This window comes from Gordionus sp. m RMFG-2023, chromosome 1 (genome assembly GCF_954871325.1).
Source record: "Gordionus sp. m RMFG-2023 chromosome 1, tfGorSpeb1-WG-v2, whole genome shotgun sequence".
NCBI lineage: Eukaryota > Metazoa > Nematomorpha > Gordioida > Chordodea > Parachordodidae > Gordionus > Gordionus sp. m RMFG-2023.
In genome coordinates, this window is record NC_088775.1 from 83,043,211 (window position 1) to 83,071,081 (window position 27,871).

General features: G+C 25.4%; 2 protein-coding genes across 6 annotated transcripts; both read right to left on the bottom strand.

Annotated features, from left to right (window-relative positions):
* Positions 1-4,022: 4,022 nt before the first annotated feature.
* Positions 4,023-27,729, bottom strand: LOC135929901 (endochitinase-like). Of its 5 annotated transcripts, none has more exons than XM_065466651.1 (10): positions 27,600-27,729; positions 10,245-10,617; positions 8,016-8,162; positions 7,475-7,613; positions 5,446-5,543; positions 5,222-5,322; positions 4,951-5,120; positions 4,771-4,881; positions 4,375-4,637; positions 4,023-4,220 (listed from the first exon to the last, which is right to left on the bottom strand). In XM_065466651.1, the coding sequence occupies exons 7-10, from the start codon at positions 5,101-5,103 to the stop codon at positions 4,082-4,084; spliced, it is 666 nt and encodes a 221-aa protein (XP_065322723.1). In that variant the 5' UTR covers positions 5,104-5,120; positions 5,222-5,322; positions 5,446-5,543; positions 7,475-7,613; positions 8,016-8,162; positions 10,245-10,617; positions 27,600-27,729; the 3' UTR covers positions 4,023-4,081. The 5 variants fall into 5 exon arrangements, with proteins under 5 accessions (XP_065322723.1, XP_065322731.1, XP_065322737.1 ...); XM_065466659.1 differs by having other exon boundaries at positions 10,245-10,658; positions 27,600-27,665; XM_065466665.1 differs by lacking the exon at positions 27,600-27,729 and adding an exon at positions 22,149-22,542.
* LOC135930832 (acidic mammalian chitinase-like) lies at positions 5,107-8,374 on the bottom strand. Its single transcript, XM_065467620.1, has 6 exons — positions 8,338-8,374; positions 8,016-8,162; positions 7,667-7,760; positions 7,475-7,613; positions 5,446-5,543; positions 5,107-5,185 (listed from the first exon to the last, which is right to left on the bottom strand). Exons 1-6 carry the CDS (start codon positions 8,372-8,374, stop codon positions 5,107-5,109), a joined length of 594 nt encoding a protein of 197 aa, XP_065323692.1.
* Positions 27,730-27,871: the final 142 nt, after the last annotated feature.

Below are 27,871 nucleotides of genomic sequence, written 5' to 3' on the forward strand. Positions count from 1 at the left end.
CGACCAGACATGTGTACTGACATAGAGGCCGCAGACAGTGTTTAGTTTCAAGGACCGAGGGCTGGTGCCCCTTATTATATAAAACCTATAACAGTGGAGCATCAGAACTCTAGAACTTTCTATCATAATCTAACTTCTCATTGATATTTGTATAAAAGATATTTTGACAGATAATATAAAGGGAAGATGGCTTAATTTTTTAACTATACACGTATTATAAGTAAACATACATTGTAGAATTCAATATATTTTATTAAATTTACTCGAGAAATAAAATATTTAATATTAAAATTATTTATAAAATGAGCCTCATACTTCAAAATTTTTAAAGAGGCGATCAATCAGTTATTTATTATGTAATCATAATGTGTTAAGATTATTGATTGCTGTTTGTTATTTATTCCCAACCATCTTAATCTCACCCTTAATCCCACCAACTTAATATTTACTTATATAATTAACTCCATAAACGGCGACATTTCGCCTTAAAACAATATTTTAAAAAAACCTTAGACTCAAAATCAGATTAAGGGAATTCCCTTTTCACAAAAAAAATCCAACTTTTAATATTCCAACATATTTACGACTCTTATCTGCACAAACATTTTATATTAATTAATTATATTATAATATTTTATGCCTACCTTTAGTTATTTAATTTTAAAATATAACTTGAAATAATTTATCTGAATGTATAAAATTTGTCGTACATTTGGTTTGCCTCGATTTCAAAAGATGGGAGTCACTATAATCTAATATGCAAAATAAAGTCAAATAATTATTAAACAGCTTCTCCTATCTAAACTAAACAGCTGCGTAAAATATTTTATATAGGGCTCGTAGATCCTTAGATGACCATAGATTAGACTTTATAAGCCCAAAATATAAATCTAACCTAAAATGGAGAAATGTCAAAGCTAATCGGTCTTAATTAGTTGGTGGTTCAGCTGATTTTATTTAAAAAAATATAATGTAAGAATTTTAATTTTATTGTTGTTGTTATTTAATATCTCGAGGATATTAAAATTTTTGTTAAATTTAAAATATTTTTATATCCCTATATTTTGTTAGTTTTAGAAAAATGAGAAAATAAAGATTATTTAAAAGATATAAACTTTCTTTTAGTACGTGGGATTTCATAATCATAAATTAATTTAAAAGTTCATTTTTAGGATCAAACAACGTTATATAAACATTTAGCATAATTATAATGTTTAAAAATATTTTTGAAAGATATTAGTGAAGTAAACATATTACATATAAATTATGTATGTTTTATAAATTTTTCTAAGTTGTAATATTTAATTATATAACATTACTATTGTTTTAATAAAACTTGTACCATTGTGTAACCAAATATGTTTTAATTCATTACATTTATTAAGATTTTTTATGTAGGTGGTAATATTAGAACAATAAATTTTGGTCCATCAAAATAAAGGAGTAAAATTAATTTATCTTACACGGAGCCCTGAGTAAATCATTTAATTTAATCAGCCCCAGCGTTATGGGCAATGATTTGGGATATCTTGTGTTATTTACGAATTCAGAAAGATAATTTATCTTTCTATGAAAATTTTAACTAATTCATTCTTTATTTCTTTTTTTTATTCTTTCTTTGCGATTCTTTCAATTTAAAAACGGCCGTCAGTAAAAGAAAATCAAAATGGATTAATTCCGAAAGCTCATAGATTCCAAATCCCAAACTATAATGTAAATTACTCTTTCTTATGTATAAACCTAATTTATAATTTTTTATAAATAAAATATTATTTTGCTAAAAAAATATTGATTATTCTCAAGTTTAAAATTTCTAATTTAAAAAAATAATCATATGATAAAGCAATTTATATAAAAATTGAAATCAAGCCGTTTTTTATAATCGAAACAAAATTTTATTGAGGCTCGGCTACCCAGACGGAACTGATATTTCAAATATTGAAATTAAACATATTTGGACTTTATTTTTGAGGAAAGAAGATAAATTTTTTGGGCATTGATATTCAATTATAAGTGGCCTCAATGAACTATAAATGATGTTTAATTAGACTGAGTAATATATTCAATAAAACGCATTTTGAAACTTAGCCCATTTCTCACATAAGAATTTATATAAATATGTGAAACTATGAAACTCTGATTATTTTAAAAAAATGTTTTAGTAAAATTAAATATAAATTATATATTTAAATATAAGACACCGACTGTTTTGCGTTGGATTGATACGCATTCAAATTAATGAATCGTCATTCTAGTTAGTTTTACTTGGACATTTGATACGTACGTTAAAAATTTGTCTTATATAAAAATTTTTTAGGGGATTTGATATGTTTTATTTACTTTAAAATTTAATATAATTAAGATATGATTCTTAATTTCAATATCTATAATTAAAACGCTATTGCTAGAGCTCTCCGCTCGGCTAAAATCCGTCCACCTTAGAAACCCTCGAGACTTATTATTCGATAACAATATAAAGCTGGCACTTTCCCTTACAGACCTCCTCCTAACTTGGTATTAAACCAGAAGTGACCCTTTCGCAACCTTCCATTAGTTAAAAATCCGTTAGAAGAAAATAAGAAAACTACTAAATATAAAAAAATACTCAAATATTATTGATTTCTAACTTTTTCCACAGAATCAATATTTATTAAGTTAATATTTGTTTGTGCTTAATTTCAAGTGATCCTAGAGAAGAACTTTACATTCACTAATCAATCAATATATGAATGCCTTGTGTTGTTAAATGTTTTTATTTGGTCGATTTAAAAATAACTAACTCAAAAGATTTTGCTAGATGTCAGATAATTTAGGACATCTATTCATGTAGCCTCGAGTCTTGGATAATAATTTTTTTTCAAAAAAAAAATCTTTTTTTGGATGTTTTTTTTTAAATAGTCTCAATTAAGCCGTTTTACAACACTATGCAGGCGCTTTACTATAACGAATAATAGCTAATTTACTGAGACTAATAATAAATGGTTCTCGGGTAGATTTTTATATAGTTTTCTTTTTGAAATCAGTCATCCATTTATCCCTAATGACATTAAAATAGGCAAATGTAAATGAAATATTATAGACAAGAATATATTCCTATCTTATATAGAGCTTGTTGGCTAAACTATAGTGTTAATTCCTCTTTAATGTGATTGGATGAATTAGAATTCTAGAGGCATTTGCTAAAACTTAAACGTAATTGTAAAAAAAATATTAGTTTTTTTTAAATCTTATCAAAATATAACTACATATAAAATCTTCCGTGCAAAAATTAGTAAAAGAGACAAAATATAAAAATGGCCTTATCTTTGGATTTGGGTAGTATAGGAGAATATATTACGAAAAATTATATTATTACTATTTCTTCGAGTTCTGATGTAATGGCTTGGTTTGGCGGGTTATATTTGTTTAAAAAGAACTTAAAGTTTTCGTCTGAGACACGATTATTATAAAAAAAATTTAATATATTAATTTATAATATTTCTTTTGTTAATTTGGTCACAACTATATCAACCTGATCAGAATTAACATTATTCTAAAAATAAGAGAGATATGTGAATTGCTAAATTAAGTTAATCTAAAGTCAAGATGCGGAAGTTGAACCATCTAGCCTCAGGTCATCATCTGATGGCAGATACACCTTCTTTAGTATTCGTGCCAAAGCAAGTGTAAATAAATTATAGTAAATTAAGTTTTTAAATTGGGAAAAAATAATTTAGTTTAAATTTTAAAAGAAAAGGGGCAATAATAATTCTCAAATAATCAGGGATTTAAACCATAACCGAACTACCGTTATTATTTACCAAATCCTACCCTGAATTAAACCGACCTTCTAAAAAGGTTCGAAATAAATTTAATGACAAAATTGCCCAAAACATTATAATATTTATTTAAATTTTGTTATAAATATAATATCATTAAAGTCATTATCTTTCATCTAATATGATCATTATTATAAGAGAATAAGAAAATTTTAAATGTATTTTAAATCTAAATTATTAATATATATATATATATATATATATATTCTTTTTCTAAATCTAATATTGAAAAATAACAAAATTTTTAAATTAATAAAAATTTATTATCTAATATGTGAGGTTTCACAAGGAATACAGTGAACATTATATTCGTAGTCACAATATTGGTTAACTTCGTCAAATTGTAAATCGGATGGGAAACTCATTATTGGACGTTCTTGCGCTCGACAATCCACGTATTTGCTGTTTAAAAAGATTTTTTAATCTATTAAAAATAATCTTAATAATAAATTTTTTTCAGAAATAATTCCCTTATCCTTTTTTATAAATAATTCAACTTGAAAAAAGAAAACTAGACAAATATTAATTTTTAAATAGAGAATATAAACTTCCTAACTTGCAATCTGGAGGATATTTTGCTAGTAATTGGCCGTTATTACATATCGTGTCAGTATCCGTACTGCAATCAGGGTTATTATCGGTCGTAGTCGGCGTATACCATTCCTCCGTGGTTGTCGATGCTGGGTTGGTAACAGTTGTGCTTTCTCCGCAATAGTAGTTTATTGCATTTCGGACGAATTGAATAAGAGTTTGGGTCTTTTCCATAGCTATATCGTTAATCATCACCCCTTGATAGTTTTTCTGACACATCCATTCAATCTTTTTTCGGTTGAGTATAAATATGAAGGAGGAGACATAAGGTATTTTTTTTATTATTTTTATTATATAGTCTTCGCCATTTATAAATAATACATAGTAATTTTCATAATATTTTGTCCCAATTTCCGATAACCTTAGCTTCCAGGCTCGTCTCATTATCGTAACTCAGCCACTGTATGCCTTTAACAGCGTAAGGTACTTTCGGTATGTCATCCCAATATCTGTCCCAAGCTGCAACATTTATCTAGTTTATAAAATATAAACGTATAAATCAACATTTGTAGATATTATATTATATCGAATATCCATTTACATAATTCCAAGGCAACCTTATATCAACACCATATCCAGGGCCTAGTGACTCTGCGCCAACACCAATATTGTTTGAATTTTTCAATTTCCAAGTAATACTATAAAATGCCAACCCAATTACAATTTTATCGTTTCCAAGACTCTTTTTATCCATTCATCAGCGCATCCTTTCTGAAATATTCATATTACATATTTTCAAAGTTTTATTTTCGGGTGTGACGACATTAGTTATAATTCTATAAAATAATTTTTTAAATATTATAATAGATTACAATTGTATCAGGTCCGCCAAATAGAGGTGTGCTATATCGAGTAAACATTTTAAACATGGGATCATGAAAATCGTGTCATCAACAATACATAATCTAGATAGCTTAATATTAATCATGTATAATAATTTCTTTATATTTAAAATATTAATATGACATTATATTTGCAAGAAACAGAGAAAATTCTCCTTAAAAAAATAATTTATATATTATTTGTATATATATACTTATTCATCGCTACTTCATCGAATCCATCAAAATCTTTAACACTAGTAGGAGCCTTTGCCGTGATTACTGCATTTGGTCCTAGTGTTTGTCGCAAAATCTAAATTTATTTAAGAATATATTAAATTAATTAAAATCCTTTTTTTGAAAAAGTGTCTTTTACCAAAATCTACTCTAAACTAGGAGGAAGAATGTCAATCTCGCCGAGGAGTCGAAAGCGGTTTTAAAAGGTTTATTAGTTCGAGAAAGAGATAGAATGATTTTATATAACGAAATATAAACTGTTCACTGTGTGAAATTCCAATGGTATTCATCCGTACGATGCAAAGGTATTGCAAGAGTGTTAGCCTAATTACTAACAAATATTAGGGGCATTATAAATTAATAAACGATAAGAATAGCTACTTAGAACATAGAAATTTATAATGCAAAAATAGTTTGATCTCGATTAGTTAAACGAAAAATAAATTTCCAGCACAAAACACAAGATAGTGGTAATGTAAAATAGATTCAATAATCGGAGATGGTTGTAAATTGCGTTCCAATATGATTAAGTTGACATTTAAAGACAACATGAAAAATTTCAAACGAATGGCGTAAATATTATCTGGATTCAATCCACAAAAATAAAAGATATATTTATAAATCATTACAGAATATTTTTATAAATGATGATTATCCTAGGGTAGCAATCAAAAATGATACCATCTAAACTATACGTATATTAATTTAGTAAAATATATTTTCTTGAAATAATAACTTTCATATAATTTATCTAAGAAAAAAAGTAGTAAAAGTTATAACTAGGAATATTAATAAACCATATGCGGTTTTTCAGTTCAACCATGTTCGCCGATGCTAGAGGTGGGCGTGAGCAGACGAGTTACATTTGGAGGCTAAGCTAGAGGCTCAGGCGAATGAATTTAAAATATTTTAAAGTAACGTTATCAGAACGGACTTATATTTTAAACACTTAGAGTCCCTAGTTAAACAATATATTTAGATAAAGGGGCTAACAAATAAATGGGTAAAATATGGTTGGGCTGGCCGATTAAAAATTTTGGGCAGAGAAGGCTATTGGTTAACTCACATATTATAATTGTGTAGTTAACATAAGATGACTCAAAATTTCTTTTAGATGGGAAATGGAGTATTATTCTATAAAAGTGCGATAGACGAAGGCAGCCAATGGCAGTGTACGAATGGGTACATTTTTTAGGTTTTGATCGCCACTGTCACATATGGATATTATATATATATAGAGAGAGAGAGAAAACCTTTTAATTTTGATAAAAATATGTTACTTAAGAATGTGTATAAGGACCGAGTAATTTTTCCTACTAAATAAGTAAATTTGAACTATGGGATATGATAAATAGTAGATTTGAAGTAATAGTGTCCATTTAAAAAAAAAATTAATTGTTTTTTAGTATTAGTTATTTGACTCTTTATCTCGACTAAACGTAATCTTAAGAAGTGGAACGAACTCATAAGAAGTTTGAAGAAAAAATGCCCATCAGTTACAGAATAAAGTTAAAATGAATAGCAAGTGTAGAAATATTTTCGTGATAATAGGAAATTAAGCTTGATGTTGATCAATAAATAGATATGGTGGGGGATGTTCTAAAAGAAATGAAAAATAGCTGAGGGAAAGAAGAATACCAAAATAAATTACCTCATGTTATTAAATATATGATTGCAAATAATTATGAATGCGAACAAAGATAATATAATATAACCAATAGAAATGGCAAAAATAGTTTTAAGAAATATAAAATTGCATCAAAAAGTGTAAGCTGTTGATCTATGTAGATAAAACAATCATAATTCCTGATTAGAAATAAAACTCGATTATCTATTTCGTATATCATTATTTTTCTTTGCATGTCCAGACTTTTCAGCTACTAAAATTTAGTTTAGTCTTAACTTTTTCTGATAAAATATTGAAAAATGTAGAATAAGTAGAGTAAAAATGCTTTTATCTTTGTATTGTGAGGTTTGTTTGTATTGTGCTTTTAGCTAAGAACATACCTTTAATACATTTTCATATCTAGCTTTTTCGCTCTCAATTGGATTTTCCCAAGCAATATCAATCCCATGTAATCCGTATTGCTGTATTAGAGTTTTGCAGTTTGACGCAAATGTTTGCAAAGCATCTGTTGTTAGTTGACTGATGAATGAAAAATAAATATTAAAATTGTTTGTTATTCTTAATGTGTTTACCTGAACATAAATCCATTATATTTACCTCCTACACTAATTAAAATTTTTAAATGAGGATACTTGGTTGTTAACTTCTCCAATTTTGGGAAATCATCTTTTAGTTTTACAAAAAAATAGATATAATCTATTTTATAAATTGAAATTGAAAATACAACTTGTAAATGTTGATAAAATAATCTATCCTTTAAACTGTGGCATGATAGACTAACGAGTAAATGAATATCCCTGATAGAAATATTAGTTGATTTTTTTAAATATAGTTTCAATAATGTAATAAATAGATGCTTAATCACCACATACAGATGAAATTATTAAAAACACAATATATATAATATTATTGGCAACTTACCCCCATAAAAGAATCTAATTGTTCCGTCCCTATATATTCCAACATGGTTATAAACTAAATGAGTATACAGGTTACCATTCACATCTGATATATCTAATATATATTGGTTCCAGGATCCTATATACCCCACGATAACTTTCGAAGATACTTAATTATTATTTTTTAATCGTAATATAGTTTAGAATATTTTATATGAATTTTTTTATTTATATCATTCTCAAATAGAATTTTAAATTTGTATTTTAATTAATATATTGAAAAAAAGGTGTTGCAGGGCTGATTTACTTTATACCTAAAATATTTTTATTAATTCAGATATAACCATGATTAGTGTTGTTAAACGTCTCATTTTGAGCCATTTTATTAGGAAAAATATTATGCAGCCTTAAGATTTTGCTCATAGGCGGCACAAAGGTTTGAACATCTATTGACAAAATTTCGAGGATTAGATAAAATTTTCTGGCTAAAATATTGAGTCTGTTTGATAACACTAACCATGATTTATAATAAATACAGGGTTTAATAATTTTAACAAATATGAAACCTTTATTTTACTATATAAGGTATATATATGTGTATGTATAAATATTATACAAAATTATTTACCGAAGTTCAGGATAAAATTTATAATAATTAATGGTAAATAAAATTTTAAAATCATTATTTAAAATATATAATTAATATTTTTAATAAAATGGGAATTATATTTTCTGAATTTAAATTATTTTTTTGAAATAAAAATTAAACGCCCTTCCAGAATGGCATGTTTTTTTTAAAATATTTAAAACAAATTTTGCACTTGCTATTTATAAAGTTCTATTCAAACTTGTGTAAATATGATTCAAAAAAAAAATTACATATTATATTATTTTTTTTAAACAAAAAAATATTAAAGAGGGAAACCCATTATGTTTTTTTTTACCTTTTATATATTCTCTGTTATTTTCATCATATATAAATAATATATATTTTTTTAAATAATCAAAACTTGGATTTTACAGGAAAACCTAAGAAATTATAGCTCTTTCCATCCCACAATAAGTTTCAAAGATTTTTCTCAAGCTCGACCTAGGCTTGTATCCATATATTTTTTTTGACTGAGGAACATGCGAAATTAAGAACATCAATAAAATTAAAACTACTTAATAATATTGAATAAAATGCTAAAAATAATATTTTAAAACTTTAAATTTTTAACAGTAATTAATTTTACCGAAAAAAATATAGGAAAGGATGAGCTATATTCGTGGAAGGGTGAGCTTTGAGTTGCACAATAGTGATTATTTTTAAATATAAAAATGATATATTGAGCCATATTGGAAAATAATTATTAAATATTAGTGAAATTTATTGACAATTTAAACAAATAAAAAAATTGGATTAAACAACAAAGTTTAGGTGGCCAAAAAGAGCATTTAAGTGAGACAAAGATCCATAATCATTTTGGATGCACTTATTAGATAATATAATTGTATAATCCAGTTTTATGAATATTTGATTTGTTTTGATGTAGAAAATATAATCCTATTGTTTCATTAATCTTGATTTAAATCTTTTTATGTTGAAAAATCTAAATTTGTTTTCTCCATTACGGCTAGCTAGGACCGATATTCATTGAATTTATTAATAATTTCAACATTTGTTAGTTGTTTCTTTTTTCTAATATAATTTCCTACCAAATTCAAATTTCAAAATAAGCAAAAATAAATATTTAACATAACGCTCATAAAGTATATATTAACCTCTGAAAAGTGTTCCCTCACTTTCACTATCTTTAAAATTTAATTTTATAATTATGTCTTAGTTAATCTTTTAAATAAGATATTTGAATAATTAAAACCTTTTTAGTTTATTAATTTTTGTCGATTTAAAATAGTTTTGACGGTTTAAATCATACATTATATTATTAAAAGTATATTCTAACCGATATTAAATCAGGTTATTGCCGCATATACATAATTTAGTTTCATGTATTTGGTTAAACTATTAGAGGAGTACTATTAAAAAAACTCCAAGGCTCGCAATCCCCAGGTTCATAGAATTACTGACCTCTTAAAATTTGTCGTTATGAGAAGAAAAAAATTGCAAAATTTTTTGGTTTGTTAACTGTTTTATTAAGCTTAAAAACAATTTTTAAGCCCAGACCCGCCCCTGTCCCTACATATAAGTAGGCAATCATGATAGAATTGTAATATTATCTATTTAATTTACATTTTCTTTTCATTTTACCTTCCACCTTTTCTGGTGGTAAGCTCCTTCACTATATATCTCCACTTTATTATTCATGCTATCTATTTTTATCTAATTTATATTTCTATTTCTGATTGATTCCATTTGTATATCCTACCGGAGTATCGTTATCGTTGTCAAAGTATCTTGATCTCCTACCGATGTATCAAATCATATCGACAGATATCCCACTGGTGTATTCCTCAAACTTAAGTATCAAATCGACAGATATCCCAATCTTGATCTCCCAGCGGGGTATCAATCCCGATGGAAATCTTACCGGAGTATCGTTATCAAGTCCATTGTAACTTGCTCGATATTAAGCTTGAACAGCCTACCGAGGTCACTATCATTCTAGCGCTGGCCAAGAAATCTTTATCACATTTATAAAATGAAACTTGTGTTTCAAGATTTCTAAAGAGGGGATTAATAAATTAGTTATTATGGGATCATAAAGTGTTATGTTTATTAATAGCAATTTGTTAACCTTTTTTTAAATACCCAACGATTTTAAGCCAACCAACTTAATATTTACTCCAATAATTATTTCCTTCAACGGTTACTTTTCGGTAAAAAATGTTTAAATTTTAAAAAAATCTTAGACCTCAAAATCAAACATTTTAAAAACGAGGCTAAGGTAATTCCCTTTTATCACACAAAAAATTTAACTTGAAATATTTCAACATAATTACGACTTTTGGAAACACAAATATTCTATATTAATAAATTATAATATAATATATATTATTTTAATATTTTGATTTTTATAGCTTTTTAAATAGTTTTATATAAATAAATTGAGTTTATATCATATCTGAAAACATTATAAATGTGGCTACTTCTAAAATCATTGATTATTTAAAATACCTGTCATTGCAAAGTATTTTGAAATATAAATAACATTTCAGAAATAAATAATCTCGATGGATAAAATTTGTCGTCAAAAGATAGATTCACTATATTCTAATAGGCAAAATAAGGTGAAAATTTTTTTAAACAGCTTCTCTTATCCTAACTAAACAGGTGCGTAAAATATTTGATAGGACTCGTTAAAAATATTTAATATCTCAAGAATATTTAAATTTTTCCTATAATGAAAATATTTTTATATCATATTAAGTTGTATTTTATAGAGGATTTAAAAGACAATATAGATTAAAGTAAGTATTTGGGATTTTCATAATCATTATTTTTTATTTAAAAATTTATTTTTAGGATCAAACATCATTATACAAACATTTGGCATATTTATAATGTTTAAATATATTTTTAAAATATATTCGTGAAATAGCATTTTAAACATAATAATACAATTAAATTATGAAATTTTTTTATAAACTTCATAAATTTTTTTTAGTTTTAATATTTAATTTTTTAAAATTACTATTGTTTTAATAAAACTATGTCTATGTACCATTGTATATCCAAATATGTTTTAATTTTTTATATTCACAAAGATTTTTTATTTAAGAATATTATAACAATAAAATTTTATTCATCAAAATAAATGAATAAAATTAATTTATCTTACACGGAGCCCTCTGTAAATGATTTAATTCAACTATTCTTTCTTTCTTTCTTTCTTTCTTTCTTTCTTTCTTTCTTTCTTTCTTTCTTTCTTTCTTTCTTTCTTTCTTTCTTTCTTTCTTTCTTTCTTTCTTTCTTTCTTTCTTTCTTTCTTTCTTTCTTTCTTTCTTTCTTTCTTTCTTTCTTTCTTTCTTTCTTTCTTTCTTTCTTTCTTTCTTTCTTTCTTTCTTTCTTTCTTTCTTTCTTTCTTTCTTTCTTTCTTTCTTTCTTTCCATTTAATCGATGTCGTTAGAGAGAGAGGTAACCCTGGAGGTGTTAAGACTTCTATATCATCCGGTATATTTATCATCTGGCTGGCTTGGATACTTTTGGAGGAAGGGTGGTGGGTATTTTTTAAAAAAATATTTGATTTCGACTGGGTTGGGCCCTAATTTTTTTTTTTTAAATCGGGCCTGGTCGGGCTTAAATTTTCAAATAAAATAGTAATAGTTCAAATTTTTGCAAGAAATATAAAGCAAATAATTTCTATTTTTATTTCATGTCTGACTTTTCGGAACTAATAATAGAAAAATTTGCTCAGGATCATTCCCGAGCCGGACGAATTTAAAAGAATTGATAGTTAGCACTAATATATAAAGTATTAATCACAATATGAATTTTCCATGCTTTAATTTATGTAAGACTCTTTATAGATTTTTCGATTAAATTATTTATACACTTGTTGGAATAATTTATTGTCAAATACGACTCTTAAATTATCCGAATTTTCATAAAGAAAATTGACAGAGTTGTTAAGAAGCGGCGCTACAGGAGCGCCGCTCCACTTTTTCAAAAACACCTGAAGTGCCTCTCCTTTCAAAAATTAGGAGCGAGAGCGGGTATTAGCTCCTTTTAGGGCTGGAGTGGAGGAGCGCCGCTCCACTAATCTTTTAAATTTAAGTATAAATTGATTTATTAATTAAAATTCAATAAAAGTGAAATTTTATTTTATTTAAATTTATGCAATATTAAATGTTGAGCCGAGTTTTATATTGGTTTTTTATCTAATCAATTAAAATAGTAAACAATGAAAATTTCTTTGAAAATCTTGTAACTCATATAAATATTCATTTTCTAGATATATGATAAAAAAAATGGTTTTTGATATTATGCACACAGAGATCATAGAAGAAATCGAAATATAAATAAATTATATATTTAAATAACTTTAATAGCAGATTTTCAAATGTTTATAATGATGAAAATATTATATTCAAATTAAATTGGGAATGGATAAAATGTGCACAAAATTTGGAACTACAAATTAATAAATATTTTAAGAATTTAGAAATCAGTTAGCCACATATCACTAATGACACTAAAATAGATAAAATGTAAATGAAAAATATTAAACAAGAATATATTCTTATCTTGTATAGAGTTTGTTGGCTTAGCTATAATATTCATTCCTTCTTATTGTAAATCTAGTATTTATTGAACAATCGGATCATTTTGAATTCTAGAGGCATTTGAAATTAAAATTCAAACATAATTGTAAAAAAAAGAAGAAGTTAAACTTGTTTTTTGCAATCTTAAATAAAACCTTAAATTTAAATATTTGGTTTAAAATATAACTACATGCAAATGATTGCGTGTAAAGATTAGTAAAATAAACTGTAAAACTGACGTTATTTTTGAATTTGGGTAATATATGAGAATTTTTTATGAAAAATCATACTAATACTATTAATAAATTAAAATATTAACAACGGTTAATTCTATAAAGACAAAAGTGTGACTTCAAGTTCCAAAAAAACAAAAATAATCTTTGAGTTCTGGTATAATGGCTTTGGTTTTGCGGGGCATATTTTTCTTAAAAGAATTCTCCACAGAGTCTTATTAGTTAATTTATAATATTTCTCTTGTTATTATGCTAACAACCATATTAACCTAATCTGAATTAACATTATTGGGAAAGGAAGAGACATATGTGAAGTCCTAAATTAAGTACCCGAAGTTGAATAATCTGGCCTCAGGTCATCATCTGATGACGTCCATGTTTAGTATTCGTGCCAACGCAGGAGAAGATAAAATATAATAAATTTTGTTTTAAAATTACCAAATTAATTAAATTTATATTTTAGAAGAAAAGAAGGAAATATCCAGAGATTTAAACACAACATAATAATATATTTATATTTTTTTAACATAAATATTAATTTTTTTAGCATGGTATAAATAATTATAAGTGTGGAGCCCTATCCTAAATATTGTTATTCATTTTTTTAACGTAGTAAGAATAGTATTAATTAGTTTAACGTAGCATAAAGATTATATTAATTCTATTTAAGAATTTTTACAGAAAAATTAGAAGGGAAATTTTCTTGCTTTTATGGAGGCTTCCACACTGCATTATTGCCTTAATAGATAATATGCAAAATAAGTTAATGGATGCTAATTTCAATAATACCAGTAATTAAAAATACTATATTAAATTATACAGCTTTATATTTTTGGCTATATTATCTGATATGGAATATTTGTAAAAAATATAACTGAATAGGCTCTCATTCTTTACAGGGAAATTATAATAATGTAATTATTTTTATATAATTATGAAATGCATTTTAATAAATTCGGTCATTTGTAATATATTTCAATGTTTATATAACTTTTTAAATAGCCATTTTATATAATAAAGATACAATATATTTTATATAAACTATTTGGATATAAATAAACTATTATAAAAAGAAATAAAATTCAAGAATATTCAATAATATTTTTCTCTCAAATTCTTGGGGCAAACAAAAATACGACTCTATTTTAAAATTAATATAATAGCATTCCTCCCCCTCTCAAATTTTAGAATTATATATGTGAGGACTAACCCTTCTAAATAACTGATCGTGAATTTAGAAACTAGCTAGTCTTAGCTGGTTTAAAAACTAGTTGGCTAATATAAAATTAGAAAGCTAATATCTAGTCAACTAAAATACAAACAATATACTATCCAACTAATATTTGTTTTGTAATTTATCTTAAAGATTTTGTTTTGGGATATATTATATGATTTGTTTTTATCTCATTTATGCAAAATATTTTCCCCATTTTTTGTACAATTTATGATTTTTAACTCAATTTTATTCCTTTTCTTATTCCTTTGTAATTTTTTCTACTCATTTGGAATATTTTAGGTAATTTTTTAACAAAAAAGATAGAAAAGTTTAATTAAAATTATTTAGAAAAATATGACGAATTATTCCAAAATGGAAAAAGAAAATACAAAATCAACGGAAAATGAAAGAAAAATTAAATTTAAAGAAATAATAAAAATGGATTTTTTGAGGGAAAAAATTAATTAGCCGCAGCGTCGACATGAGCAGGGGGGGGGTTAGGAACAGTTTGCATCCAATTTTTCATGAGGTAGGTAGGGGATAGGCGTCACTAATGGGGGTAGGATAAATTTTTTTTTGGGTTATCCATTAAATTTTGAGATGAAATAGGACAAAAAAATTTATACTAATACTATAGACCTAATTTTGATACAAAGATATTGCTGATTATCGACCAAATCTATATATTGCAAATAATCATAGTTCTCAACAACTCATTATGCTATAACAATGCTTTCATTTTAAATGAGGGGGTTTAATTGAATTCATGATCTAAAAAATAACTCCTTAATATTCACAATATTTTGGTAGTAGAGATAAAATAATTGAAGTTATTCCTTTTAAAATTTCTGAAAGGATGTTATAATTAAAAGGTTGTAAATAATAGGCGGAATTTTTTTAGGGGGGTAGGCATAGGTTTTTGAGTGGGGGGGGGGTGTTTACATTCAGTGAAAATCCTGTCATGTAGATGCTGATTAGCTGATATAAAATGCCATGAGTAAAAATAATCAAAATATTATAAAATGGTTACAATTCCCGAGAATTTAAAATTGTGTTTTCAGAAATATTCTTTAAAATTTCGAGAATGTTTGTACATCAGTAATATTTAAAACCATTTATCAAAAATAATTGAACAAGAGAATCGTATACTTACAAATTTTTTACCTTGACCTGGTAACCTACTTCTTAAAATACCGTCAAAAAAGAAAGTAAATATTAAAATCATTTAAAGTTCCTAATATTATAAGGTTATACTTATGATAACTATTTTAAATTGAAAATCGACAAACATTAGTGAAAATCATATCACTATTAAAAATTATGACCCGTTTCATATTTAAAGGTCTAAATGGATAACTACAAAAAGTAATAAAAAAGGTAACTAAATAAATGAGTTAAAAACGACTAAAATTATTCGAATTCAAATCAATATATATACCTAAATATTTCTCGAAATTGTATCTATTTATAACATTTTATTAAATACAAAAGTAAATTTTTTCAAACTATTTCTAATGTTGATTATGCAAACGGATAACTTAGTAAATATTTTTTTAAGTTGTTCAAACATATCTTTGAGAATATAATACTATATTAATTTTTACTCTATATTTTATTATTTTTAACCTTTCCTACCCAATTTATTTATAAATTGAATTTCCTACAATGATATCAAAAAGTTATTATAACTTATTCATAGGCTTGATATGCCTTGCTCTCATATATATTAACAATGGAACTTCTCTTGGTAAATTTATTATATTATTTTTATCTTAAATTTAATATAATGCTCATTGATTATTTTATAATGACCTTACTTTGTGGCGGTGTCTGGCCAATTTACATGTTAGGCTTATAAGATGATTGGTAGTAAAAAAATATTTTTAAGGAATAGTAGGTAAAGGGGATTGAAAATCTTGATGGTGTAGCTTCCAAATTGTAGTATGAAGATTATCAGAATAGTTAACAATTCAAATGCCAAACATATTTTAATTTAAACTATTTTTTTTTATCTAAAATGAACTTATATAGATAGCGTTAAACGAAATAGAAAATGCTTTCAAATGGAAAGTGAATCAATATATGGTATAAGAGATTTCAAACTCGGCTTAACGGCAAATGACAACAATGACACATATAAATTGGAAATAAGATTTATGGCTCCCTACTCTTTGATCCCTAATTATACGATCTTAGGATATAATCATATATTGCATAAATATGTAAATGAGACAAATCTGACCCCAGTTCTCAAAGATGGCTATATCAAATTCAAACCTAATACGGTTTTTATAAAGGAAATCTTGTAGAATTTTAATATTTTTTTCTTCAAATAACATAGAAACACTACAGATTCACTATAAAAAATTTAAATAAAGGCTCAAGATATTTATTAAAACTTGTGATTTTGCACAAAGATGGTGTAAGGGATCATTTTCCAGCTATGCACACATTTAAATGTAATATTTATTTAATTTATTCATCCTTTTTTGTTATCTTAGTTTTTACATTTCAGTAAGAAATATTTAATTTTAATAGTAATAATGTTTATTTTTATAAAAAATAAAACAAATTTTTTAAAATTTATTTTCTCTTACATTACAGATCAAGAATCACCAAGACTTATTAAAATTGGTATATTTCAATAAATCAAAATTATTTTCATTTATTTTAATTTGAGGAATCAAATAAAGTGACATATCATTATATAATTGATGAATATCCACTTCTTTCCTAATCATCGGAATAAATAAAATGTTACTTATTAAAGTGACTACTCATTTGCATATAAGACTTTATAATGTATTATTTTAAAAGATGATTTTGCCCATGCTCCAAGAATACATACAGCCTATGTGGTTAATTTTGATGATGAAAAATTGGGCATTTCGGTATATTGGAAATCTAATCATCTCCTCAAAGAAAATTATAAAGGTTATTTCATTCAACTGTTGCCTACGCACCCAGACTTATATTTACCTAGACATGAACTTTTAAAAGATGTAAGTAACACAAGTGATCTCATTCGACTGTTGCCTATGCATCCAAACTTATATTTCCCTACAAATGAATTTTTAAAAGATGTAAGTAACAAAATATACTATATTTATAATAAGATAGATTTGAGCCTAAATATTCATGATTAGCTGGGATAAATGTAGCTGAACTTTATTAATTTTTTAATTTTGTTTTATTATAATATTAGATAGCCTCGTAATTTTATTCTTATATACAAATAAAATCATTGTTTTTGAGTAGCGTCTGTGGCTAATGTGAGTGCATATATCCTCTATCGTATAGATCTGACTTCGAATCCAGCAAGGATCAAATTTTTTTCTGAAGCTAACTAGGTGATTATATTAAAATAAAAGTGGGTCTCTTACTTCATTTTAATAAAAATTGGTCTTTAATTGTCTAATTGCTCTACGATGATCAATCATATTGATCATTACCCTGACTAGTTAGAAAATGTAACAAACAGCATGTATATAATTTTATACCCTCAAATTACAAAATATGGCACACTGTTTTATAATCTTCAAACTTGGTCGTAAATACTTAGTTTCCATAATACATAGTATATTTTTTTAAATACTCTTCATAAAATTTTTTAATTTTTATTATGAATTTTTATTTTATTAGCTGACAACTACCTATTACATTTTTCGTAATGTGATACCGAAAAGAGAATACAGAATAACGTTGTCCGTTTTATCAAATATTGAAGAAACAACTTATGAAGAGATCATCTTCAATGCTCACAATGTCTTCATAAATACTTCCTGAATGTTAAGCTATTATAATAATATTTTATGTTATAAATTAAAATGGGTTATTTTTTTTGTAGTATATATTTATTATCGTATAATATGAGGTGTATTTTTATTACTTTACAATTTATTAATCAATTATCATTTATATTAGTTTATTTTAAAAATAGTTATATATAATATTATTTATATAAAAATCTTTTTCGCCATTTATCAATTGACTCACAATTAAGAGATAAAATTTATTTAAAATAAGTTAGAGAAATGGGATTCGATTGAAATAATTAATAACATCCAAATATTTAAATCATAATTTGCATCATTATTTACAATAGCTATATTCCCTCTTTACATATTATATAACAAAATATTAGAAATTATTCCAAATCATAAATAAAGGGAAAATATACATATAAAATGTAAAAATGGTTATAAATTAAAATTAAAAACGTTTCAGGAAATTTCTAAATAAAAAAATAAATAAAAAAGCAATAAGAATATTTTTTTATTATTAGTTTGGAATCCTCACGGACATTATAATCTACCAATTTATTATTGTAAATTTTTCCCATGCATCTTAAAGGCTAATGTCAACTATCACATAGTCAACATATAGCAATTGTTAAAAAAAAACGACCAATTTTTTTCATAATGTAGTAAGGCTCATTTACTTTTTAATATATATTAACAGAATTACGTGACCGAGTCCGATCTAATATATACACTCCCTCCCCTAGGAAGGGCCACCTAGTTGTCTTCAGAAAAGCATGATTTATATTGGATTTAACCTCAGAACTATATATGATTGAGTTACGCGCACTTATCTGAATAGGTCACAGACGCCCTCGGAAAATGACTATTTTTTAAATATATTATAATATTGACTTCCGGTAAAAAATTTGAAGTGATAGAACGGTAAATATTATTTTATTTTAATCATATTTATTTACAGATTCTATGAACATTATATCTCAATATTGATAGCAATTATAACTTACACTAAAGAAATTAAGCTTAAAATCAGCCATCACCCACCTTTAAAGTAATTAAATTATACTGTAGTTCTCGGGTATAGGCTTTTTCTTTGTCCCACTCCTTTTAAATTAAAGCCTATAGAGGTTTAAGCAACATTTTTCGAAATGTTGTGCCTGCAAGTACGTGCGGCTTGCCCACAAACGTGTAGAGGGCTCCTCATATTTTTACTTTTATACCCAAATTAAATTGTTCCAATTAGATGGAAATGAGGAAAACCTAGCGTAGCTCTTTTGTGTATTCAACGTTAGAGGGCGATGCTCTATATATCACGTATTACTTGTATTACTTTTTATGAATTCAAATTTATCTTTTCAATTCAACTTTTTATTTTTGTAATTCAACTTATTTTACTTATTATTTTTCGTAACCTTACTTTTTGTTTTTATGTATATTCTAATTTATATTTTAGAAAATGTATATATACCTTAAGAAAAGAAAAAGAAGTTAGTTAATAAAATATATTTTTACTGACTCGCACCTCGCGCCATATCGTTAAGATCCTTATTCTTTTCGATATATTAAAAAAACATTGTTTATCTCGATTGTATCACATTTTGTTTGATTAAATATCGCATCATGAGATATTTAACATTAACCTATCTAATACATACTCTATATGAAAAGTAAATTAGCTTTGGATTCAGGGTTATATTAAAACAAACAATAAATATTTGTATAAATACAAATAATAGAAAATCAAATTTTGTGAATTTTCTTTTTATTTACTATCGAGTACTTGGTCATGATTTTAGATGCTAGAGTGATATACTATGGATATTTCCTATGAGAGACTCTTTTAATAGCATGTAAGGTTTACATTTCGCTATTTACGTTTGGAAAACAAGTTCTTTAAGTTTTTTCTAGTATAATTTAATTCTTTTAAAAAAAGTATAATGTGGTAACCAAGTATTTGGAAGAGCTGAGAATTTTATATAAAATTGAAAAATAAATATGTTATTAGTCCATTAAAATTTTTTTATATTAACCCTACCCCGCATCTTTTTAACTTCCTATCTCCTTAATCTACCGGTTCGAGAGTAGATTGGTTTTAGAAGAAAAATTATTCAATACTTTCCCATCGTTTAAATCACCGCTTAGAATTAGTGGTATTCAATGCAATAAGAATTGTTACAAGCGTTAATCACTTTAAAACCTTTAGGCACAATATATAGTTTATATAGTCAGTCTAACAAAAATAAAAAGGCATTATATCAAATAACGTCTGACTAAAAATTGAATGAGTATTTGATGTAAGATGGGCGTATATCAGCTTTTATATTGCGGTAGGTTGGAATTAAAAAAATTTAGCAATTTTAGCAATAGTTAATCTAACGGGCTGTCCACCATATATGAAAGTGGTGAGTTCTTATCAGATCTCGCCTTGATTTGATGTATGATGTAGGGATTTGCAAATCACAGCCCGGCCGGCACCCGGCCTGAGCCCGAGTCCTGCTGGAACAAGTTTCAGATCAGGTCGGGTCTGTTAAAAAATAATCTTGGTTTGGGCTGGGTATGGCCTAATATTTAAAAAAAAATTGAGCCGAGCCGGGTTGGGATTAATTTTTTAAATATGACATCTTTACATTTTGTCAAATGATTGATATATTTTAAAAATCTGGTGCTAATATTTTTTATTTATAGAATTCTTTTTTTTTACAATCAAAAAAAAAATTAAATTTTTGTATATTTAAATAAATTCGGGCCGGGCCGAGCTGACAAATAATTTTTATTTCGGATCCGGTTAGGTACAAATTTAAAAAATTATTAGGGGGCACGATAAATTTTTTTAAAATTATATCGATCACTAGTATGATGTACTATTTGAATTATCCGATTAGTCTTTGAGGCATCTGACAAGAATAATCAATTTAAAATATTCCTTCTGGTTATATTTTTAATTAACACTAACCATATAATATTTATCTATGAAAGACTTATAATTATCTGAAAATCTCTGTAATTCGTATTTATGTCAAATTTGTGGCCATTTTCCTTAATTAGACTATCTATTAATTTCACAGAGTTTAAAAAGAGTTCCGGCTTCTTATAACTATTTTACAGATATCTTCCTATTTTTATTTAAAAATTACTGCACAGTTTGGAGACTGCCCATGTCTATTCCTTGAGTTGGAACACAATTTACACTTACAAAATATAGACTTTGTACCCTTCATTTTATTTAATGGTGTAAAAATGTTTCATATTCAGACAGGGCAGGATTGAATCATCTTCAATTGAAGAAATATGTATAATTGACACTCGATTGAAAATTTACCGCACAAATTTTGGTAGTTGATGTGAAATAAAAACTCGCCTTAAATTATTTATAAAACTTAAAAAATAAATAAAAGTTATTTTGATACAATAAAATATGATTTTTCCCTAACTTTCATGAAAAAATTTAAAATATCGGGTAACGTTTTTTCGTTACCGTTACTTAAAAAATAAAATGATGCGTTAGTCGTTATTTGTAACCTCTAGAAGAAAGTTATAAATGGTATCCCTTTTCTTCAAAAAGATAACACCTTTAGTAACGATGTTACTTTATTTTAAATGTTATATTGTGGCTTTATTTTTGTGCTATTCAGGTATAGAAATAAAATGATATCGTAATTTATGAAATTTATTTTTAGTATATTACACCAATAATTTTAAAATTTCAAATGAATATTGTATATTAGAATATAATGCATTACACTAAATATTCCTCATCGACATATTATGCACACCATAGCGGTTTTAAAAGATAGAATCTGTGAAACATACTTCTTATCAGCCTTATCACCATAATCTCCGAAAATGAAAATTTCCAATCATAAATTAGAAATCAGCATCTGAGGTCTAGTCATGCTCACTTTCCTACCTCCACTATAAACAAATAATCCTCCAAAATAACTATAGTTAATTTTTTTATTAATTATTCATATCTATGTATTTTTAAAAAAAATTTTCCTTCGGGTTATTGACGGCATTGTTGGCTAGGTACTTTATTTTTTTTCTCTTCTTTTATCATTTATATTTAGTTATTATTAGGTTTATATCCAATATTTTTCAATAATGCATAAATTCATTTATATTTTATATAATCTTTTTGTTTTTAAAAGAATCAATTAACCGCATGGAAATGGAAATCGTATAGAATTGATTGCACAAATAATACCTTTATTTCTAAATTTTATATCAGCAAATCTTTAATTTGATCTTTTATAGTTCTTAAAATGGTTCAGTCAATTAAATTTTTCCTTTATGTGATCCTAGTATTCTCAGCCATAATAGGTAAAAATCATTAAATAAAATAATATAAACATATTAAAAAATAATATCTATTTCAAATTATATAGGAATTCGACCTGCTGTAGATGTTAGCATGAATGAAACAAGAAAAACTTCTATGTGCCCTCCAGGGGTCTTTGTATTCCAGTGTTACTTATCTCCATGTTATAATAAAAACTGTACAAATTATCCTTTGGCAAAGTGTTTTCCTAACTATTGCGGAGGGTGCAGGCACGATTTTTATCTTGATGGGAGAAAAGTTATGTGTTAAAACAATCAATAATTTCGTAATCAGAATAACGAATTAATTATATATTTAATTATTAAAAATATGCAACGATCATTATGCGAAAAAAGTTAACATTATAATATCGTATTATTTTTGTATTATTGAATTATTTCAATATAATATAAATAAAATGATATAAAAATTTATGAGATTTATCATAAGCACATTTTACAAACAATTTGAAATTTCAAATATACATATCGCCTTGCACTTAATATCTCTCCAGCAATATTATGCATATCATAGGTGATTTTAGGGTGAGAAGGATCAAAATATATATTTCTTATCAGACTTATTGACGATGGCATTCATTCTACGACAATGATCGGAAAAAAGAAATAGAATACAACTAATTTGAGGCCTACATAACACAATTTCAGGTCTACTCATAACACGCTTTTCCAACATGCTTTTAATATATATCGGAACCTGGTTACATATAACAATATACAACCAAAACCCCAGCTATACCACATCAAATAAAATTAGGAGAAATAGTGCAATGGTGTAGTAGATATCCTTGATTCGTAAAATATATAGAACCTTAGGTCATTTCCAGACAGAACATTTTTTCAAAGCGGTTTTTGGGTATTGTTAACAACAATCAATTTTTTATTTCCAATAAAAATATATATGTAGAATTATTTTTTTTAAATGTAATATAATATTTTAAAAATAAAAACAATCCAGATCCCCATTTTTTTAATCGTAAATAGAAAACAAACTGTTGATTCTAAAAAGGATTAAATGGCGTTTTGAAATGTGGCTCCGGATTGTTTTTTAAATATTATATTATATAAAAAAATTAATAAGACAAGTTAGTATCCTTTGTTTGGAAATAAAAAAAAATTGCTGGTAAAATTACCCAAAAACCGCTTTGAAAAAACATTTTGGAAATAGCCTTAGTTCAAATGTCTAATTATCTGATTTTACTCTTCCGAGTTAGTTTCTACAACAGACGGGTTTCAATTCACGAGCACTTCTACCCTTTATTTAAAAACAAAATTCAACATTCCCCTCCGTGCACGTTCTTACACAAAAAATTGTCTAATTAATTAGTTTTAAAAATCCTTTTTTATATCTTAATTTATTTTGGATATATATTTTTTTAGAAACTTGCAAAATATGCAAAATTTTGTAATAAACAATTAATTTTTAATATATATGTTAGTAAGCTCTAACATAACCCGTAATAATTATAAAAACTAATTTGTCGGTCCTTAAATTGTTTAATTTTCAAAAGCCAAGCGGGCAGGTTTAAACTCGTCCATTGCAAACCAAGGTGGAATAAGTCTCTTAAGTGTACATATGATGGTGTTATGTTTGACCCTATATTTTTAATTAAATTTCGTAAAGTTAGTTTGTTAAGTTATGCCTAAAATATTTACCTTTATTAAATAAGATTTCATCTTATTAACATATTTATTTTAAAATTTGATCCAAAAATAATCAAATATATATAAGAATTATTATATTACAGGTAATCAGAAATCATTAAAAATATCGTCAAAAATCTAAAAATTTTAATTACTGAATGAAAACCTATTTTAACACCAAATCTTTCTTTTATAATTTGATAAGATTTTAGTCATTCTAACCAAGAAATTTTATAAAACAAAAAATTAACATATGAATAAAATGCGGAGTAGAACATTCTACACTTTGAATAGTAAAATTTTAGTACTTTAAATGTCAAAATTAAAAAAAAATTTATTTAAAAATATGAAGGTTGGTTCTTGTGTACAAGGAACGAACTAAGAAATATCCAAAGCAAGATTGATGGGAGATGGTTTTAAAAGTATTTCATTTCTATAAGAGAATGGTATTTATCATAAGCTGGCAATAATATTTTCGCAAATATATTAACCATGAATCAAAAATTGTAAAATTTTGATTGGACTTAATGATATTAAGATCATTATTATCATTTCTCTGTCAAATTTAAGAAATAATTCGTATTTTTCCTCATTTGAAGCAAATAAATTTTGCAATTTATATAATATAAAAATAACAAAAATACTTTCTACCATTTTGAATGATTTTATTCAAATATATGATATCGTTTCTCCTAATTATTCTGATCAAACAGAAACTTTTTATATGTGCAAGCTTTTTTATCCAATTTTGATTTTGAATATTATGATAAATGAATTAAAAAAGAGATTTTGTCAAGAAAACGCAAAAATTTTAATGATATTCCTATGATATTCAACTATAAATGAATGTGCAACAATGACTAACAGGCGTAGTGAACTTATTTTATCAAATAGTTTAACCTTATAATTTATATTTTATCCAATTTTAGGCGTTAATGTCTGTTAGTGAATATATCGGATATTTATTCTATATTATCATTATCCAAAATAGTTAAATATATTATACTTATAAAAAAATTTCTCTTTGAGATTGGTAAAAATCAGAAACCAACAGTAAATGCTTCCTTATGATATGACCTAATAGGTTTTAGCAAAAGATTAATTAGAAATATTACATTGACAATAATGTATAAAATCTTAATTGCTTTTATCATATCACTCTGGTCCTTATTTTCTAGTTACTAAATGATTCGTTTCTAATGTGGTGGCATCCTCGTGTAAATAACACAAGGCCTCAATATTTTTGCATAATTATTTCTTCTAAAATTTTTAGTGTTATTATGTATGCTGTTTATCGATGAGTTAATAATAGGATAATAGCCCTTAGATTGCCTATAACGAATTTATTTTAAATAATATAGTTGTGATTACTTTCAAAAATGAGCTGTTAAACAGTGAGAAAAAAAAATAGTTTAGAGCAATCAAAAGATTTATTGATGTCTAAATAATTGATTGAGATAATTTATTTCTGCTTATTTAAACTAAAGAAGAGAAAAGGACTAAACATTTTACGTAGAAAATAGATAATAATATGAACAGTAAAGGGGATGAGAAAATATACATCTTTTCGACATTCCATTTAATTTATCAATAAATACCTATCTCTTATTACATATAATGGCGATAATAGGATTCTAGAGGAGTTATTGTGAAGGTTTAAGAGGAGGGTTTAGCTATGCATATATTGGTAATAATTTGTTTTAAATTGGTTAAAGAAAATCTAGAAAATATGCTGGAGAAACATCTTGTCAGTTAAGAGAATTATTTAATAGATAATCTTGTTACAATATATGGAATTTGATTGGTAGTATAATGCAAATAGTAAAAAAAATTAATGGTTCTCGGAAAAAGTAAATCTAGTAAATATTTTATAGAAATAAAAAAAAATTTGTTTTGCCTAAAATTATATTTTAATACCTTACTAATGCTAATCATTTGGCATAAAATTTTCCTTAGTTTCCTCTATATTTTTTTTTCTTCTGCGGACATTGAAATATGGTGCAATTTTTTTAAAAAAATAAATATTTTAAAATTATGGTATATTTATTCAGATATAAAAATAAAACTCGCTTGTTTTTCCAGATTATAACTATTAAAATTTAATTTCATAGCTAAAATATAACTTAACGAATTCTTCTTCTTTAGCTCAAATTTATATTTGAAGATAATCATAATTTATAAATAACACTAACTAATTTCATTATTCTTCACAATATTGAAATCGAATTCATCATTCATATTTGAAGAATACGCATAACTAGGGCTCTGAGACCAACAACACCAAAAAATTTTGCTTTTCATTTCTAAAAAACGTGATTTTTTTTGTTTGATTTCAATGCGTTTTTTAATATTTAATTTAAAAATAAACCCCCCTACTTTCTAAAAAAAAATAGCTGCAAAATATCCATTTTGCGTTTTTTTAAACAAAATTAGTTGTTTTTTTTTATAAAAATATGGCGTTTATAATTTTGTTTTTTTTTGTGGAATCCTAATTTTTTTTTTCTGTTGGAACTAATGGGATTTTTTTTTAAAAATATTTCTAAGGGTTTGTTGATAATATAATATTCTTTATATAAAAAGCACAAAATTTATTTGTTGCGAAACGTGACCTAATATAATTATGAAACTAGCATGAAACTTTTCTCCCATTTAAATAATAATCGTATTTGCATCCCCCGCAATAGTTTTCAATACAAATTGCTGAAGGATTATTTAAACAGATTTTGTCTGGACATGGAGAAATGTAACACTTAAATTCTGCCACCCCTGGCGGGCAAATAGATCTTCTACTTCTTGTTTCACCATATCTATTGTCAGCTGATTGAATTCCTTTATATATGGAATAGTTTTGTTTATAAGCTATTTTTGAAAAGTGCATTTTCCAAAATTAACTTGCAACCAGTTTATATTTTTAAAAAGTAACTAGTTAAATTGCAAGTTACTTTTTGAATTATTTAAAAAAACTCATCAATTTAATTATTTTATTAAATTCTTCTAAATATTTATTTTTAAAAAAAATCAGTGCCTTATTATAGAAAAGGTGAGCTAGATTTTTTTTGCTCAAAAAATAAGTTTCCTTTGACTTTAAAAAAAACGTTCTATAAAAGAGTGATGTAAAAGACAAATTATATTTTATAAACATAAATTTTAAATTTGGGAAATCATCATATTTAATATATTCTTAAAAGTAACTTAGTAAATATTTTTACCTTTCATGGCTAATATTAGGATTAAAAGTAGGAAGCATTTATACTTAATATAAAGACACATTTGAGAAAAATATTTTTAAAGGAATTTATGAATTTTAAAGTTAAAATTTATAAAAGGTTATAATTATGATAAGATATTATATTAATGTTCAAGGTTATATTAATCATTTTTTTTAAATTACTATTTAAAGTTATGTGTTTTTTTATTGTACAAATCTCTTTGTTTTAAAAGATGGAACGGAATGAAATGGATTATTTAAATAGAAATATAA